The 20,003-nt window shown below is 40.9% G+C and overlaps 1 protein-coding gene across 1 annotated transcript in view; it reads right to left on the bottom strand.

Moving 5' to 3' along the window:
* Positions 1-209: 209 nt before the first annotated feature.
* The window catches only part of ATATH8 (Protein kinase superfamily protein), a 32,972-nt gene continuing 13,178 nt past the window's right edge, over positions 210-20,003 (bottom strand). Inside the window, exons 8-16 of the mRNA XM_086573682.1 lie at positions 7,414-7,614; positions 4,532-4,638; positions 4,072-4,234; positions 3,818-3,883; positions 3,116-3,209; positions 2,567-2,679; positions 1,979-2,049; positions 1,225-1,372; positions 210-694 (exon numbers count right to left, since the gene is read on the bottom strand). Of these exons, the coding sequence (XP_086429808.1) occupies positions 254-694; positions 1,225-1,372; positions 1,979-2,049; positions 2,567-2,679; positions 3,116-3,209; positions 3,818-3,883; positions 4,072-4,234; positions 4,532-4,638; positions 7,414-7,614 (1,404 nt within the window). The 3' untranslated portion in view covers positions 210-253. The remainder of the gene's footprint in view (positions 695-1,224; positions 1,373-1,978; positions 2,050-2,566; positions 2,680-3,115; positions 3,210-3,817; positions 3,884-4,071; positions 4,235-4,531; positions 4,639-7,413; positions 7,615-20,003) is intronic.

The raw sequence follows: 20,003 nt of genomic DNA, 5'->3' as shown, positions 1-20,003 counted from the left end.
CTTCCCCCACCTCTTTTTCCTTCAAAATTAGCGATCCAATGAATCAATTTGAGTTGCCTATGCTGCATTTGAGTGTGTTGAATGGCGGAAATGGCAGAAAGCTAAATACAAGAAGCTGCAGCTTCGCAGCCATAACTTCGTGTTCACCACTCAATCCTTCCATGTACTGATGTACAACAGAATATACTTGTACCAATATCAATAAAAAATAGTAAAAGAATATACTTGTATAGCATGACATCGCGTTTGAGATTCAAGAACTGAAGGCAATCATCCTTGGAGCAAGTGACAGAGAAGCAATACATTTGTCGGACCAAATAACCAGAATTTTATGAAAAGCAAACGCAAAAGCTGAAAGGAACATCACTATTGAAGCCCAGGAAAACTTGAGCATCAAAAGGGGTTGCCTTCTTGCGGAGTCTAGTACCTTTCTACATATTAGTTGCAGACGTCTATCTTTTATGACTGAATGATAATCATAGACTGAAGCAGATATCCCAGAAGATGGACTCTCGTCTTTGTGGTGAAGTCCACTTACCATTTTTACGCCAGATTTCAAATGGCTTGTGTCATTACTCTGTCCAAGAGCTTGGCTCATCCACTGGTAGAGTACATAGGCAAGAGCAATAGTAACTTGTTTGCGGAAGACGATTGCTTCCCTAGAGACCATCACTTGAACTAATGAAGCTTCATCCTTTTCATTGTCACAACAAAAAGACTGTTTTAGTTTCACCATGCACAGTTTATTAATAGTAATTGACACAAAGAATCTATTCGTAGAGAGATTGAGTTTAACAATCCAAATAGGCAAATAGAAACTTTATAAAAATTATAGAACTTGTTTGGAAATGTACAGATAATGTATTTCAAAAGTGAAAAGGTTACTTGTATGGCTTCCATTTTACTTCTCAATTCTGCTCTAATTTCACAAAAATGAGCTTAAACTTTCCTAAAAAACCCCAACTGAGACTTTCTGAAGTAGGATGCAGCACATACAAGATCTCACTTCTTTCTCATTTTTTTTTCTATGGTAAAAGTGTAGTTAGTTTATATCTATTTATCTAGATAAAGGTGTCTGACCCTGAAAATCGAAGATATATTGTTGACATTAATCTCTCCCCAAGTGCCTCATATGGGTTTTCTAATTCTTACAGGAAATGGACAATCCAGAGAAAAATGAAATATGTAAACGTAAAGCAAACAACCAAGTTCAATGCCACTCACCGCAGTCATTAGAACTCTTCTCAGCACCATACCATCTTTAGATGGTAAAAGTCTAACGACTAGATTTGCAACTTTAGATGAATCAACTGTTGGCGCATTCTCATGGGAAGCTTCAAAGTTTGATGCTATAAACCTCTGCACGCCTTTTCTGAATCCAACAAAGTATGCACAAATTTAAGGAAGAAAGTTAGAAAAGAAACTAGATCTGTCATGAGGATATCAGTCGAGGTAATACCAAGAAAAAATTAGTATTGATACTTTACATTAACTACTTCATCATTGGGACGACAAAACATTTACATTAGGGAATACAGGAAAATTCGCCTACATACATAAAGACTATAGCTTCTTCGGTGCTTTTTTTGGGAAAAGGGTTTGGCTCTAGTGGATATGGCAGTTGTATCACCCAACAAGACTTAATTGTCATTGCATTCCAACAAAGAAGGAAGCACTAATGATAAACTCGTATTACCATTGCATTCTAACACGGCATCATGGATTGTGGGATACCCTTGTCCTACAAAAAGGACGTAAATGGGGTAGATAGGCTCTTCTTGGGAATTTTTGTAGAATCTTGCAATGAGGCCCACTACATTTAATACTACAATCTTTTCATATTAATAAATTGGATTTAGCGATAAAAAAAAAGGAGGCTGAAATACTTGCTCAGTTAAAGCTACTTTCAAGCACTACTTCAAAAATATCAAGTATTTTGTTTCTGAACTCTTAACTTAAAAATATATAGTGCACTTACATATTCACACCCATTCTTAGAAAAAGTGAAAGCTTCTGCCACTGAATTTCCTTCCTTTTGTTGAAAACTACCTGGATTAGAAAACAGCGATGAAAATGACGCTAATAACAAATCAATAACTAGGAAAGGACAATACTGGTAACTGTTTGATAAACAATTTCCTAAAACAGAGATCAACAAGGCATATATGTTTGCTCAGGTAAGGATGAGAAACCAACAACAAGGATCCCACAGAATGAACTCATGCATTGGAAACCGACGTTAACGGATGATTGAAACCTCTGATAAACTGATGTGATATTCTGTTTAATTAATAGGTGTTAACCATAGTTAAGGACACTAGCCACACTTCATCTGCCCATTCACATCTAAACAAATAAAAACACCTCAGATAAATAAGAGGCTTTGGTCACTGAAAAATAGCACCAGCATGTATGATCATATTGTTCTTGGAAAACACACCATGAGAAGTGTGTATCCCTTCAGGACACATAAAACCCCGTCTGTCTTAAGGTGTGCACAAAGTTAGCTGTAACTAACACCCTAGAAAATAAGCAGCACAATGGATTGTTTGCATAAGGAACATACTGAATGCAAAATTTTCCTTGATGCAGCTGAATTATCTGTAAGGAGTTTCCGAACAACATAAGGAAAAGCGGCATCAAATGTTTTAAAATCTTGATCAGCAGCAACAGCCAATCCTGAAAAGCACCCATGTCAAACATAATCATCAATGCCTAATTAATTGGCAATCCTTATGACTTTATGGAGTTAATTATGTCTTTTCTGTCGGTGAGTATCCATACACATACACATTCACTCTAGATAAGCAATAAACAAGTTAGGAATTCTCCATAATCTTATGAAGAACCTGCGGGAAAATTGACGCTCGAAGCACAATTATGCATGGAAGTCTGTTCTCCAACATGTAAGGAATTCTCCATATTTATCATTTTCTGTGCACTGAGCTGCAGCACCAGTTGGACTATCATTATGATTCACTTCAGTGTTCCAGCAGATGTTATAATACTTAGATTACCAAGAGAAACTGTTTTATACAAGGATGTAAGTAAATGAAGCATGGAAGGCACAACAGAAAGATAAGTAACTGTAATTTTTTTTGCACATGTGAGTTACCTTCTAAAGAGGCTAGAGATCGAAACACTAGCATATAATACGGAGGCATACGAAAATGATATTTGAGGGCCACAGACCATATTTTAGCAAGAACCTTCAAAAATAAATAAGTAAATCAGTTAGCTTGAACAAGGGCAATAGAGAAACTAAAGTGCAGAGCTGAAGAAATAAGACAATGCATATTAGAATGAACTACTTAAAGACTGGTTGGATGATATCCTAAAAAGCATAAATGAATAATAACAAATCGATGTTTCACTATGTCAAGCCTAGTCAAATCCTTGATTGTGCATAGTGAAAATATAGGGATCCTGGAGTAAACTTTAGGAGATGTAAGAACCTGCCCTTTCTAACAGATAAGTAGTAAACAGAAATTGAGCTGGAAGTTTGGCACCATTCATATAGGACTACCAATCCACCATGAGTTGCAGAGATTTGAAGGTACTTGCTAGAGTTCTAAGGGGCATTTCCCCCATATCACGTTGCTTGCGGACGGTCCATTGGGGGTTCTAGGAAGTTTCTATTTTGTAAACCTATTTCTTATAAATGTGTGTGAGAGAATGGCCAAAACCAATTAATGGCGTATAGTCTTTTCTCTATTCTTCTCCAGACTTTTTCTTCTTCTCCCATTCAATAGCTAAAATATGAGTTGAATGTATTGCTCAAAAGAATAAGAACACAGTGAGTAGATCTGATGCTCACCCTACTAAACTTGATATCTGGAATTCCATCTTTAGTTTCTACTTCTCCCAACGCATCTTCCAAATCCTGTAAGATAGTAAAACAAATTGAAGCTTTGGCACACTACCTCACTGAAAGTGTCATGAGCTGCAATCCTTGCGGAGAATATACTAGATGAAACTCTAAAAACAATCAATAGGTACATAGACAAGACTACAACCACTGCTTTTAAAGTGCAGTTATGAATGAAAAGACAACTATAACTGCAATAGTACCAGAGTCAAGCGATGGATACTAGTCCCTGATTTTGCAACATCCATTTGAGTTAGATCGTGAACAAGTCCAGCCCAGTCCCCATTTACTATGTGGACTATCGACGAGAGCATCGCAAACTGATGTTTCTTCTCCATCCGACAAATCAACCCGAAATCCAAAAACCTATTGCAGGAGACCAGCCGAAGAGATACAGATAGGTCACAAGAAGTTGGAGAGAGAACTTGTTATGGTATGAAAGAAACTAGGTACAATCTGGTATCTCAACTATAAACACCTCATTCTCTTCAACCATACCGTGGTTGAGCCAAGGAATTTAAGAAGAGACTTGTCGGTTCTAATTGCACAGAGATGCATGCATTCTTATTAACGTCTTTCTATATTACTAAGTACAGAAAATTATAGACACTTGTACTAAAATGAACACAAAAACACATTGAAACAAAATAAGGTAAAAGGTACCCAATTTGTCCTGTGGCCGTGTAACGCAAGTTTCCAGGATGAGGATCAGCATGCAATAACCCTGTTTCAAGGAGTTGAGTAAGTGATGCTTCAACTCCTTTAGTAACCTTGAACAACAAAAGAATATGTATGATTAGTAAAACTGATCCTATTCAAAACTTAGATAAGTCAAGATTCGGCTACAAAAAAGCCAAGAAAGTAAATAAACATACTGCTCCACAATTACTGCTTCCACAAGTTGCAAGTATTATTTTTCAAAAATTTAAGTCAAAAGTGAAAACCAATTGGAATGGCATTTCTTATTTCCTGTTCATTTATATCCTATTTGACAAAAGAGTCTAGACGCTGATTGGCTACTTTGATAATGAGGAAGACCTGTGGATCTTGAAAAAAAACCTGTGCATCAAGCTGTTTTGTTCAGTTGAAAACAATTTTTCACAAACAGATGAATATTTTTGAATGTATAACTCAACACCATATGAAACATCTAAATACAGAGACCTAAATCAGAAGTCAACAAAATCATATTACTACCATCAAAACTCATTTTCTTTCTCCAAATATTCGTGAGGATTCCTTACGTCCAACTACATGCATAATATTCATTCCAACCAAGATCAAAATGTTGCTAATAAACCAACAGCTACAACTAAAACCAGACCATCAGCCAGAAGCTAATGATATCGAAGTACAAATGGCTCGGCAGTCAACAAACACACATCATCTACCTGTGCTAGTGGAAGTTCCATTAGCAAGATTACAACATAACTAGGATCTAGCTTATAAATGTGTGGGCTTAGGGTAATGAAGGAGATCGTTTCAGAATCTTAAAATTAAAGAGGTCTCACCTCTGACAGAACCAGAAGCCCGAATGAACAAACAGGCATACCGATAATGATGCAAGAATTAACATTCTCTCGAAGGAAGTGAATGTCAATCTCAATAAACTTAGTCAATGCAGGAGCATGGAAGAATATTAGATAGTTCTAATTGTATTATTAAATTAGTTGAGTTTCCTATTTGTTTTAGATCTAGATTAATTAGCAATGTTTCTATTTTGGAGTCCAACTAGAATTAGGAATGTGGTTTATTATATAAAGACATCTAGGACTTTATTGTTGGATGGTTTTTATTGAACATTAATTCTAAGAGAATTGTTCTTCTGGTTTGAAGGTTTAAACCGTTGTTTTAGGTGTTTCTTTCATTAAACTTAATTGAGGTTTAACCATTGTTGAACCATCTCACTAAGGAGAGAGCACAGCCATAAGCCCTCACACACACCATTGGCTATAGCCCCTGTCTTAGACTTGGTGAAAGAGCATGGGACATAACTATTTTGGATAATCATATCATGTCTATTTTATTTTCACATCAAATTTTATAACTATTAAATTTGGGCAACCAACGTAAAACCATTGGTGATAAGTAGAGAGGCCCCAAGACTTATATACTTTTATGTGTGGCTTAACATGTCCCATATCCCATGTGGAACATCCCCCCCCCCCAACCAACAAATGTATGGCATTATGTGGGCCTATAACGTGTGGACAAACATATTTGGGATACATGGAGTAAACAACAAGGCCATTTGGGGCAAACACAATAGCTCGCTCTGATACCAAATTAAATTTGGGAAACCAACTTAAAACCTATGATGCACGGATACTGTTGTTTCCCTATTGCAGCAGTGTCCACTGGGTACGATATTGGTACTGTTACAAGATACACTTTAGATACTGCTGAAACATATTGTCACATAGCAATGAATAATACAAAGGGGTGGGAGTACACAAAAACATAGATGGAACAGAAGAAAAAGATGAAGAGGAACTCGTACCTACTTTGTTGCTAATCAATAATCACACCACCACCTTATGTTCGAAATCATACTAAAATTCTATTTTTTCTAAGGATTTTTTACTTAAATTCCCATATACCATATCCAATATCCCTATCCGTACCCATATCCATGATTTTTTTTTAAAAAAAAAGTTGTATCATACCCGAACTGATGTCGTCGTATCAGTACCCATATCCGTGCATCATAGCTTAAAATCAATTGGTGATAAGTGAAGAGGCCCCAAGACTTATATACTTTTATGGATGGTTTAACATATCCCATGTGGGACTAAACATCTCAACAATAACTATCACCATCACTACTAAATACACAATAAACTGCCGAAATAGTCACCAGAACAATGTCGAGATCCATTAAGGCCTCTATAGAGAAGGGAAATTTTTTGTGATGATTTCAAATTATTGTATTTTCTTCATTTCCTGCGCATCCCACCTCATCATATGCACCTTGAATCGTTTTAAGTTTAATATCAGTACTCTCTCATTCTGTATGTAGCAGATGGTGTATCGTAAGATACCAACAATTACCACCCATCAACCACTTCACAAGTTATGAGTTTCGTTCATTTTCTGTTTGGATGGCTTCTAATTGGTTCTGTCAATCAATGAGGATCAATTAGGTCTGACTGAACAGAAATTTGGTTTGCTCACTGCACTTCAAGTCAGATCAAATCACAATTCAGCACAATCAACTAATATTATGGTAAAAAAAATACAAAACATTAAAGCACAACTAGGCAAATACAAGTATTAGAAAACTGAAGGTCTCAAAGAAAAAAGTATGAATGAGACTTTTTCTGGCGAGATTATATTCCACTTGTCGTTGTGCAACAAGCATAACATAAACTCTTCTTCAATAAGAATGCACAGATCAAAATCAAAATTAGGTATATTTTAATCTCATTTTCCATAAAGCACACAAGTAGTCACTGATTTCTCCATATGCTCCATTGACAAAGCCTAGCAACATAATATTGTAACCTAAGTGCTTTGTTTTCTTCCCACAATAAGACATTACATACCAGGTCTAGAAGTCGCTTCTTAGCATCAAGTGGTTGCCTTCCGGAGTACACAGGGCTACGATCAACTGACTTTCTAGATGATACTAAAAGTAATTCCTTTGGATGTTCACCAACCAACCACTCCATGGTCAGAACTCTCCTTTTGCTTAAATGTCCATATACTCTTGGAACAAAAATAAATGGGAAGGGGGAATGAGCTTCCTGTAGACAGGCATAACAATAAACATATATCAGAGAAGGAAAAAAGATAACTGTAAAAGATATATATAATTATGTAATAGAATATACAGGCTTTCTCTTAAACGAACATGTCCGTGGGGCAGCTTAGTGTCTTGAACAACTTTTTAATTTACGCTTTTTAACTTGCTCGTGGCAGCTTATATATGACACTATATAAGCTGCTCAAAACACTATATAACATGTCCGTAAATGGACGTCCGTTTAAGAGAAAGCCTGATAGAATATATGTATACAAAAATGCATGCCCAACAAAGAATTGAACATTCAATTTATGAGCACAAAAGAGAACACAAAATGGCCTAGGAAACAGACGCAATTTATGTGACGCGACTGCACCACTGCTTTGAAGTCGTAGTCGACTTCTTTGATGCCTGGGAAGAATCAGATGAGGCGCTTCCCGAGTAATGATTTGTGAAGATAACGTCAACAATTATGGGCATCCTTGATGTACTTCACAAATTTTAGCTATTTTACAATTTACAATTTCCTACTATGTCAAGTTGTTTTGTTTAGGGCTAGGAGTAATATCTTTCCTTTTGCCAAAAATAAAAAAGAATAAAAAACTGATTAATTTCTTTTCTAATTGAATAAGGATAGTTGGCTACCAAAAAAGCCATATATTCTATCTAACATTATTGCTCGGTTTTGGAGGGAGAAATTTTTAATATTGAGTATTTGAGTCCACATAACAGATGGTTGGGATTTTCTCGAGATGAATCTAATAAGAAATCCTTTTTCGCTAAACTTCTTTATTCCGACTTAAAAGTTCATGTCAAGTACAGAGACCAATTTATTTGAGAATTTCCCAGATTCAAGGTTCCAAACTTTAAAAAGTTGGTAGTCTTGATCAATTTTTCAGGAAAATAAACAGATTTATTTGAGAATTTCAAAAGTTTAAGGTCCCAAAAATTTGAAATCTCTTAATCAACTATTTAAGAAATTAAATATAAACTTGATCTCTCCCTGATTTTATATGCCAAATGCTTCTACACCCCACCAGCGGTTCACAGAACCCTCAACCCTCACCAGAGATTTTATCGTCTTACATGTATACAACTTCAAATAACTAAGAATAGGTAACCAGATTAAACAAATTATTTAATTTTTGGCCAATTTTAATGAACACAAACTTTATCACTTTTCTTTCATTTCTCCTTTTTTCGATAACAATTATCCATTCTTCTCTATCTCTCCCTTATTCTTGCTTGTTGCTTGACTTTCTTCAACTATTCATCATCTTCGTAAAAGCAAAGAGAAACGAACAACTAAGTAAGGATATGGAGAAAAATCAGTGGAAGGTGTTAGAACTTGGAAGCAACAAAAGCAAACTAAATCTCTATCATCATCTTCTTTTGTTTCTGTTCCTGTTCTTGATGCGTGCGCATCTAATCTGCTTCCTTGGGATGTGTGCAAGCAGCCTCACCTTTGCTGACTTTCTTAGTGAACCATCTTGTTTCATCAACTTCATATTTGTCTCTGATCACATCTTTCCACAGGCCCTCTTCTTCATTTCCAAAATGCCAAATCCACTCAGAGAGCAAAGAGGCATTCACATCTCGAATGCGCATAAATCCAAGTCCACCATACTCCTTTGGTAGGCACACTCTTTCCCAGGATATCAAATAGTAACGCTGCACATCAATTGTCATACCACATAGAATGTCCCTCGTCATTTTCTCAGGGATTTTAGCCACAGATGCTGGTATTATGAGTAAAAAAAAAGTAACATAGGCATACTGGCAAGGGTGGACTTGATAAGGATATCCTACCACCGTTTGACAGGTATATGCATTTCCAAATGGCTAATCGTTTAGTGCATCTTTCAATGACTGGATTCCACACATTTTTAGCCTCAAAACCTGCAGCTAGCGCTAAACCGAGATACGAGGATGGTAAGGAACCAGTCCGGCAGCCGAAATCCATGGCCAATGCAGCTAAATAGCGGATCTCATTTACTCCATACAACTGATTTTTACTTCAGAATAACATGCAAACCTGAGACCACATCAAACCACATAAGGATAGCCTTTAAATTGAGCACTTGATCATCTTTAGCATCAAAGAAGAAGATGGTATCATCCGCGTATTGAAGAATGGGGATACTCGGACTTGTAGCTGAAGCTCTGAACCCAGAAATCATACCATTATCTAGAGTTTTAAATACCATCTGATAAGTGCTCAAAACAAAAAGAAGTTTGTCACCATCCTTGTTAATGACTCCGCAACAAGCACAAACAACAATGGGGATAATGGATCTCCCTGTCGCAGGCCCTTTGTACTAGTGATGAATCCCTCTTGACAGCCATTGACCATAACTGAAAAAGGTGCAGTACACAGACACGCTTTGATTCACCGTCTCCATTCAACTCCAAATCCAAATCTGCCCAGCAGATAATCAAAGAAGGAGCGGCTTACACTATCGAATGCCTAGGTAAAATCAATCTTACAAATCAGTCCAGGAGCACCATTTCTTCTATTAGCATCAATAAGTTCATTTGCTATCCAAACCTCATCTTGAATTCGTTGTCCCTCTAAACATGATCCTTGATATGCCCAAACCAGTTGGTGCATCACATTCTTAAGCCAAAGTGTTAAGACTAGCTATTATCTTATACACTTCACCGAGAAGGCTAATAGGTCTGAATTCCACCACCGTAGCTGCACCATCCACTTTTGGAGCCAATGTGATGAATGTCGTATTGAATCTCCAGTTAATAAAGGAATTTTCCAGTAGTTCACAGACCACCTCCGTGATAGAATCGTTCATAAAGTGCCAGCATCTTTTGTACGCCACCTTTGAAAATCCATCTGGTCCGGGAGATTTTTCACCAGCCAAAGAGTGAGGGCCCTTGACTTCATCTTCCTCAAAGTTCCTCTCCATCCATACAGCTAGTTCCTCCCCTATACAAGGTAACTCCAGTCCATCGAGAGTAGGTCTATCCAAACATTCCTCTTTGTATATGCCGGAATAATAATCAACAACGTGCTGCTTTTTAATTACGACCTGATCCTTAACCCACTAACCATCAATTATCAATTTTAATTGAATTTCTATGAAAGTGATCATTAGCAATCCAATAAAAATAACCTGTGCACCTCTCCCCTTCTTTGTTACCTTTATTCTTGGCCATTGAAAACCAATACGTTCCTTCTATGTTCCATCTTCTTGCTAGTTTCATCTTTGAGAGCCACTTCTTGGCTAGACAGATCCATCTCTTCTGTTCTTCTTTTTGTTCCAACTCACCCAATTTTTTTTTGACATTCCTTAATTTTCAGATCAAATCTACCAGACGTATCCCTATTCCATTTTCGCAATTGAAGTTTTAAATGCTTAAGCTTCTTATCAAAGAAGTACCTGGGCATCCAACAACTATCAGTCTGATTCCACCAACCCTCCATTAACCCAACAATTTCTTGCTTTTCCAGACACAGTAACTCAAATTTAAAGGGACGGGACCTCCTTCAGCATGCCATTTTTCCAAGAAAATAACGCGATGGTCAGAAAAATTATACCTCAGTGCTTGCTCCTCTTGTTCATGAAAATGCTCCATCCACGACGACGTTACCAAATATCTGTCAATTCTGCTCATCTTGGGACATTGATGGTGATTCGAGTATGTGTATTTAGCTCCTGACAGATTGAAATCCACCAGGCCAAAACTATCAATAAAATCATTGAAAGCTCTCATGTCATTCGAGCTTCTGCAACCCTTTCTACTTTCTTCTGTGAATCGGACACAATTAAAGTCTCCTCCTGAACACCACGGACGATCCCACAAATCATTCACGTTGGCTAGCTCATTCCAAAATTGCTCCTTGTCTGCTGGATCGACTGACCATACACACTTGATAACACCCACTTTCCTCCCAGTCCAATAGACAGACAAATGAGGGATAATGAGAATGGCCTTTGAGAGAGTCTACATTCACTCTATCTGTATCCCAATATAACCTCCTCCCCACACACACACACACAAATCTTCCAGATATTCCGATAGAAGGGATAAAATCCCAATCATGCGACTTCTCCCCCAGAGATGCGCAGTAAATTTTTCATTACATACTTCCTTTTTTGGTTTAATGCCACAATCATAGGTCTGTGTTTTCGAATCAACCTCCGTAATCTACGAGATTTTTCTTTGTTTGTAGATCCCCTCATGTTCCATGTCATGATGTTAGTCGACATTAGAAACCAATTTGCCCTTCCCAATCACCTCTGTATTCTTCTTTAGAACCTGTAGTTCCGTTTCAGCCCTGTTGTTGATGGCTTTCAACAGATCCCCTGCACTTTTGCAACCCGTAGAGACTCCAAGCACTTTACCCAAAGAAATTAGGGTATCAGCAACCCAATTGGGTCTCATTAACGCAAGCAATATTATCCGAGCCATTTATTTCATTTTGGATCGGCAATGAATCGATAAGAAGCTCTTCATCTTTGGAATTCTCTTCCTCCACCTCACCTAAGGATGAAGAAAAAGCAGATCCCCAATTCCCATCGTCGTCCTCTACTACTCTGTTCACTTCTGCACGCCTACCTTCAATGTCCGTATCATGTCCTAACAGGATATTGGCAGGGCGGACAACAAGACTTCTCACGTGAAATTGAGTTGGCAGTGGTGAATTCTGAACTACATCAAGATTAAGCCCACTACCTAACCTTTAACTCCAGAAAATGTATCTGGAGCATAGAGTCCATCAGGACTAGTGTCATAAGGTCTAAGCAGTTAAAATCGCGATTAATCGGTGATTAATCGTGTATCGGTGCTGGAGCGATAATTTTTTGACCGGTTTCTATCGCTCATATCGACCGAGATAACCGATTTCTCGGGCAAATTAGAAAAAAACCTCGCCGATATTATCGGAATCACAACTTAGAATTGGAAAAAAAAAACATAATCGAAGTAGTTTGGGGATGGGTTTTGTGAGACTGGGGAGAAAGTTGGTGTAGATAAGAAGGGACGGTGGACTTGGATTTTTGGTGGCATCATTTTTTATTGTTTTGATTTTCTTAATTTGAGAATTGGGAGAGGAGAAATGAGGTGGGTACTAAAAAGGAGTCGGGACTAGGGATGATGAGTGTTGTGATGTTTGTACATGATTGGGTGAGGGGATTATTTTACGGGATTTTGCAAGTTGGGAATTTGTTGACTTTGATAAGGTAGATGAAATTATGCTTCCTGGTTTCCGGTTTCATCCAACCGACGAGGAACTTGTTGGTTTCTATTTAAAGAGGAAGATTCAGCATCGGTCTCTACCTATCGAGCTAATTAAGCAACTGGATATATACAAACATGATCCATGGGATCTTTCAACTAAGCAAGTTCACCTTCACTGAATCATACGGAGGTTCTGACTTTTGACATGGAGAGAGAGGTTTTGCTATTTTGAGCAAGAAGAAAGTGAGGTACTGGGGTTGGGTTCAGTAAGTCTGGTGGGCTGTGGTTTAGGAGGATGGATAGATCCATGGATAAAGCCTGACTCCATGGTGGGTTCAAGGAAAGACCACGAACAGAATGCAGTTCATGTGTTTTTTTTACTTGTGAATTGCTTTGTTTTTCCTTTACTTTGAATTGAATGTATATGAGATATATTAATAGTAATAACTTGTGTTTTACTAAAATATTTCTTACTTTTTGTTTTCGGATAGTGAAAATATTTCTTATTTATTGGACCTCATATTGTTGTTTTTATTATATATTTTAAAGTATAATTGTAATATTGTATATAATAATATACACTAATTCAACCGATTAAATCACCGATTAACCGATTAATCGCATATCGCTCCTAGACCGTTTACTACTGAAAACCGATTTTAACTGTTTAGCATAAGGTTCAGGACCTAAAGCTCCTTGGGCCTGTCCTTTGGGCTCATGACCCCCTCATCAAAACCATTATGGGCCAATCTATACGGGCTCCTTTCAGCAATTCCAATTCCATTTGAATTATGAATCTCATGGTGTGCTTCAGTATGAACCATGAACCCCAGAGTGACTGATTGATACAATAATCTTGTGGGTTCCTACTAATCTGACTCTCTCTATCATTGGTGGCCACCTCAGCATAGGAACGAGTTTGGTGTCTCTTGAGTCAGCCCAGGGTTCAACTCATCTCCTTTAACACCTAATTTCCCAAAGTGAAGATAATCAATTGCAGGCAACACTCTAATTGGATAAGTGATACCTTCATCAATCAATGGTAGAATCTTAGGAAACTTGAGCGGATCACAAAATTCCACTAAAATCTTGACATGAGAGAGTTCTCTATAATCTCCTATATCTTCTTTTACCTTGTAAAACCTCCCAAAGCTGGAACACAGTTTTCTGAATACTTCTAAGGACCATAGATGCAAGGGAACTCTGAGAAACTCAATCCAACTTTTATATTTGTGAAACCACGACAGATCGATTGTTTCTGATGATGGTCTCCACCTTGTAAGACTAAGCTTAGAAAGATGAAACTCAATTCATGGAATCTCTCAACTTCCTCTTCAGTGGACAACTTCATCAATGCTTTGCGACTATTAACACGTCACGTTAAAAATGTCTTTCAACAACTCAAGAATTTTCGACCAATCGAAGTCGTTCTTCTTGGACTCCACCATTACTGCAGAATTTCCCAGTCTTTCAGCACAATGTGCATACCCATATTTCACCACCACTCTTGCTGCGCCTCCAGCATTCTGTAGTAACACATCAGCTGTTGATATGTGACAAGAAACACGGTTTGAGGTGGATCAGAAACTAAGGAATGCAAACAGGATTGCTTGCTCAATCGAAATGGGATTCTGATGCAGTGTATATTAGGAACATGGTGTCCAGCCACACCATGTGTTGAGAAGTATCCTATTACTCTTATTTCTAATTAGTTGTTTCTATTTTAGTTAATTGCTTTCTAGTTTCCTTATTGGCTTAGGATTTCTTGTTAGTTGCCAATTAGTTTGTGTAGTGGCCCATTGTATAATAATGGACTTGGTCAGAGACGAAAGAGGATGCAGTGTAACAGTGTAACAGGGAAGGCTGGGGAGTATAGAATCATGTCCGCGAAACCCTAGACCGCAGATGTGGCACTGGTACGGTATAAGATGAACCGAGGGATGGAGAGAGAGATGGACGATCTGGATTGGGGCGTTCCAATAGAGGAAAGGAGACCAAGTCAGCGGGACAAGGAGGGGAAGGCAGCTTAGTAAGCTACCCTGGGGAGCAGGAGAACATAGCCGCGGAACCCTAGATTGCGGACGTGGCCTAGGTACGGCGAAGAGGAGAGCCACCAGATTAGTGGACAGATGGACGATCCAGAACCGAAGGGAAGGGGTATAAAAAGAAGAGCATGAGGACAGAAAGAAGGGGGCAGACGGTAAGAAGAGAGAAAAGAGAGAGTGAAGAGGGAATTAGGGTTGGAATCTGAGTTTTCTTTCCAAATTCAACTTGTTTAGTTTTGAGGATCTTACATTTGGTACCGTCTGTGGGAACGATAAAAGCGAGATAGATATAAATGGCACCTAAGAAACATGTAGGTAGACCGAAGAGGGTGGCGGTGCAGGAACCGATGCCAGAGGCGGTGATCGATGAAGGAGACAGGAGAGAGGAGCAGGAAGCAGAAGAGACGCGACTTATGAGAGAAGAGATCGGGAGGTTAAGAGAGGAGAATGACGAGTTGAGAAGGGAGATGGAAAGGGAAGAGGTAGAGATAGGCGGAGAGGCAAGTGAGGACGCGGAAGTGGAAGAGGATAGACCGAATCTCGTGGAAAATCCAGTAACCGGCTTGACAGTCGAACAGGTGCAAGAGATGATAAATAATGATAGGGAAGCTAACCGGCAACAGACAAAGGGTCGTGGGGGAGCAGCTAGTCAGGTGGTGGCCGGGCTAAACCGCAACCTATTAGCGGACGGCATCTAGGTTTCGGAAGTCCCAAAGCGTTTCAACCAGCCTAGGTTTGAAAGGTATGACGGTAAAGGAGACCTAGTGGATCACATCCTTCATTTCCGGCAGCAGATGCTACTATGGCAAGAATCTCGATATGACGGTATGCGATGTATGATGTTCCCAGCTAGTCTAAAAGGAGGGGCATCGGACTGGTACTACCGGTTACCAGCGGGAAACATAAGAAACTTTCAAGAATTGGAACAGGCGTTTATAGATCACTTTATACACCAGAAAAAGCGGGTGGTGGAAATCACAGCACTATTCAATGTTCGTCAGCGCTCAGCGGAGTCAGTGAGGGAGTACCTATGTCGGTTCAAGGCCGAGACATTGAAGGTCAAAAATCTGGATGAGAGAACTGTAGTGATCGCATTTGAAAGAGGGTTGCGGCCAGGAACAGGAGTACACCAGTCAGTGGCGAAGAACGAGATTGCAACCTTGCACGAACTGTATCCGCGAGTGGAAAAATACATCAGATATGAGGATAGTATGCAGAAGGAGTCTAAGAGATCCGAGAAGGCAGTGCTATCGTTGGAGAAAGAAAAGGAACCAAGAAAGGCGGGCGCGACCGAAAAAGAAAGCGGGGGGTACCACAGATACCCATCGAGGGCAGAGAGAAGCCGGAAGGGTAGCGGCATTAAATAGATTCATTTCCAAGTCATCGGACAAATGTAGGCCGCTGTATCGGTTACTGAGAAGCACCCCTAATTTCTTATGGACATCAGAATGTGAGGAGGCGTTTCAAGAGTTGAAGAGGTATTTGGGCAAGGCACCATTGCTATCGCGGCCAGAGCAGGAGGGGAAGGTGTACCTGTATTTGGGGGCCACCGAGTATGCAGTTAGTTTGGTTCTTGTCTGGCTAGTTGGTCGAGTGGGGAAGCCGGTGTATTTTCAAAACAAAACATTGTTGGACGCAGAGACGCGGTACAGCAGAATGGAGAAGTATGCCCTTGCTTTAATCTTTTCAGCCATGAAATTGAAGCCCTACTTTGAGTCACATTCGGTGGTGGTGGTGACGAACCTGCCTCTTAAGCAAGCATTAAGGACAGAGAAATCAGGCAGAATGTTGAAATGGGCAGTGATACTTAGCTCGTATGAGATACAATATCAAATAAGAACAACGGAGAAAGCGCAAGCAGTCGCAGAGTTTCTGGCAAAGTTCCCCGCTGAGGACCCGACGTGGGGAGAGGAGATGGTCATGGAATCAGAGAAAGACGTGGAGCACGATCTACTAGATCCTTGGGATAAGAAGAATGGGTGGAGAGTATTCGCAGATGGATCTGCCACAGACGCATGCAGCGACATAGGGGTTGTGTTGGTTACCCCTGACAATAACAAAATAGAATTGACCATGAAACTAGGATTCGCGGCATCTAGTAATGAAACAAAGTACGAGGCCGTTATAGCGGGATTAAGAATGGCTGAGGACTTGGGAGTGAAAGAATTGACCGTGTATTCAGATTCGAATCTGGTGGTATGCCAGGCAAATGGTGGGTTCGCGGCTCGGTGTCCGCAAATGACAGTACTTGAAGGTAGTACACCAAAGGGCCAGCAAGTTTACAAAGCTCTGGTTTGTACACTTGGGGTGCGGAGAAGAATAGACACGACGCCCGCGCGACGTGGTCGCAGCCCATGCCCGGGTCGAGGGAAAGAACAATACAGGTGGAAAGATTGGAGAGGCCAAGCGCAGAGGAGGTGATAAAGGTGTGTCAGGTTACAGAAGAAGAAGGGGGGTGGATGGACCCCATTAAGCATTTTCTAAAGGGAAGGGGAAAGAAAAAACGAGGTTGGAACAGGCGTCTCAGAGATATGTTCTGTTGGAAGGAGAGCTGTATCGAAAGAACTTCAATTGGCCATTGTTGAAATGCCTAGGGTCGCGGTTATCTTTAGAGGTGCTTGCAGAATTACACGAAGGGGACTGTGGGAGTCACTACGCTGGGAGGACTACGACGCATCAATTATTGACGCAAGGCTATTTCTGGCCCCACATGAAACGGGATGCGGTGGAATTTGCTAAGAGGTGTGACAAGTGTCAGAGATTTTCACAGCTGATATTCTCACCCGCAGAGCCCTTACATAATGTTTCAAGTCCGTGGCCTTTTGCCATGTGGGCGATGGATATCGTAGGACCATTGCCCATGGCTAGCGGCAAAATGAGGTATATGCTGGCAGCCACGGACTACTTCACTAAATGGATAGAAGTCGTACCATTGCAGCAGGTAAAGGAGACGCAAGTGATTAAGTTTCTATGGGAGAACATCATATGTCGGTTTGGGCTGCCATATGCCATCGTTGCAGACAATGAGACACAGTTCACAGGAGCTAAGGTGGCGGCGTTTCTGCAAGCATACAAGGTGAAACAAGGGTTCTCTACCCCCAACCCCGAGGGCAACAGGCAAGCTGAATCTTCCAACAAAACGATATTGAACAATCTGAAAAGAAAATTGGAAGATAAGAAGGGCGCGTGGGCCAACGAGTTGAACAATGTTCTTTGGGCTTATCGAACCACACCGCGGATAACCACCAAAGAGACCCCATTTGCCTTAGCATACAGCGTCAAGGCCGTGATTCCTTCGGAAATGGCAGCGACTACTATGAGAACAAAGGCTGTGGAGGAGGGAACGAATTGGCGCATCTTGGCAGGGGATTTGAATTTGGCAGAAGAGAAAAGAGATTCAACTCGCATCCGATTGGAAGAGTATCACAGGAGATTACAGAGGCAATACAACAAGCGGGTCAGGCCGCGGCAGTTCAAGATAGGGGAATTAGTGCTCCGCCGGGTGACTCAAAGCACGAAGGAAGAAAGGGACGGGAAGTTGGGTCCAAACTGGGAGGGGCCGTACACCGTGGTGGAGGTAGGAGGGTCTGGAACCTATAAGCTACAAACATTGAAGGGCAAGCTAATAGAAAAGCCTTGGAATGTAAGAATGTTGAAAAAAAATTACAACTGAATGTACTGAAGTTACAAAACAATGTAAAGAAGGTCCAGAGCAGAGGACTAGAGCTATTTGTAAATATATAAAACCACAACACTTTTGTGAAAAGAAATATGTTTGTTATGTGTGATTTCTGAATGAGAATGCGAACCGCAGACTAGAGATACGAAAGACACATGGGGCAAAGAGAGTGCCCCAGCAGGCTGCTACGCTTCTCCGAGGGATAGGCAGCGGAGGGGATGAGCCCTTCACTGACACTAACGCTGGAGGGAGCCTGACACAAGATGAGTTGTTCCAGCAGGCCATGACATGATCGAGCCCGCGGAGCGGGATGAGCCCTCTGCGGATCATAGATGCAGGAGACACATGGGGCAATGCGAGTGACCCCATCGGGCTTCTGCGCCCATCAAAGGGAGAAGCAGTGGAAGGGATGAGCCCTTCGCTGACACCAGAGTTAGAGGGAGCCTGGAACAAGATGAGCTGTTCCAGCAGATCATGGCATGATTGAGTCCACGGAGCGAGATGAGCCCTCTGCGGATCAGAGATGCAAAAGACACATGGGGCAATGAGAGTGACCCCATTGGGCTTCTACGCCTATCAGAGGGAGAAGCAATGGAGGGGATGAGCCCTTCGCTGACACTAGAGCTGGAGAAAGCCTGGAACGAGATGAGTTCGTCCAACAGTCACGGCATGATTGAGCCCGCAGAGCGGGATGAGCGCTCCATGGATCAGAGATGCAAGAGACACGTGGGGCAAGGAGAGTGGCCCCGGCAGGCTTCAACGCTTATCAGAAGGAGAGGCAGCAGAGGAGATGAGCCCTCCGCTGACGCTAGACTTGGCACGCCGCCCAACTCAGTAGAGCCGGCGAAGTGCCCTAATGGGTTGAGGAAAGCTTCAGGGTTGAAAATTGTAGGAATGCGCTAAGGAGAGGGCAAGGGACTGACTAGAGATATGGAAATGTGCATGTGGGTATACTTTGCAAATCAAACAACCAGATAAAGCTCGAAGATGAAAAGGTAACATGCATGTAAAACGTAATCAAACATCAAAATCAATAAGCATGGGGCGAATCAAATCGCGAGTTAATAACAAAGTTTTAGTACAAAAGAGGGCTAGGGCATTCCCTAGGCGGATTCATCAACAATCATTTCCTCAATGGTTCCTTCAGCAGTGGCAGCAGGGGTCTCCTCAACGGCTACCGCGGGGAGGGTGGCTCGCCCATAACAGGGTTCTCGGGAGTGACATCAGGGTCAGCGATTCCTTCCCTGGTGACCTCAGGGGATTCAATCACCGGGGTGACAGGCCTTTCGGGGAGAAAGCGACCTTCCTGGGTGAGTCGGTCAAGTTCTTCTTGAATCTTCCGGGCCACCATCTTGTCAGTCAGGGCCTTGAAGCGGTCCCGAAGAACCGTCAGGTCCGATTGGTGCTGCTCCATCAGCTTGGAGGTATCATCCTTATGGGACTGACTGAGGGCGTCCACGGTCTTCTGAT

The sequence above is a fragment of the Coptis chinensis genome, chromosome 7, assembly GCF_015680905.1.
Source record: "Coptis chinensis isolate HL-2020 chromosome 7, ASM1568090v1, whole genome shotgun sequence".
NCBI classification, from domain to species: Eukaryota; Viridiplantae; Streptophyta; class Magnoliopsida; order Ranunculales; family Ranunculaceae; genus Coptis; species Coptis chinensis.
Note: the sequence above shows the minus strand (reverse complement) of the source record. Positions and strands in the feature narration are given on the sequence as shown.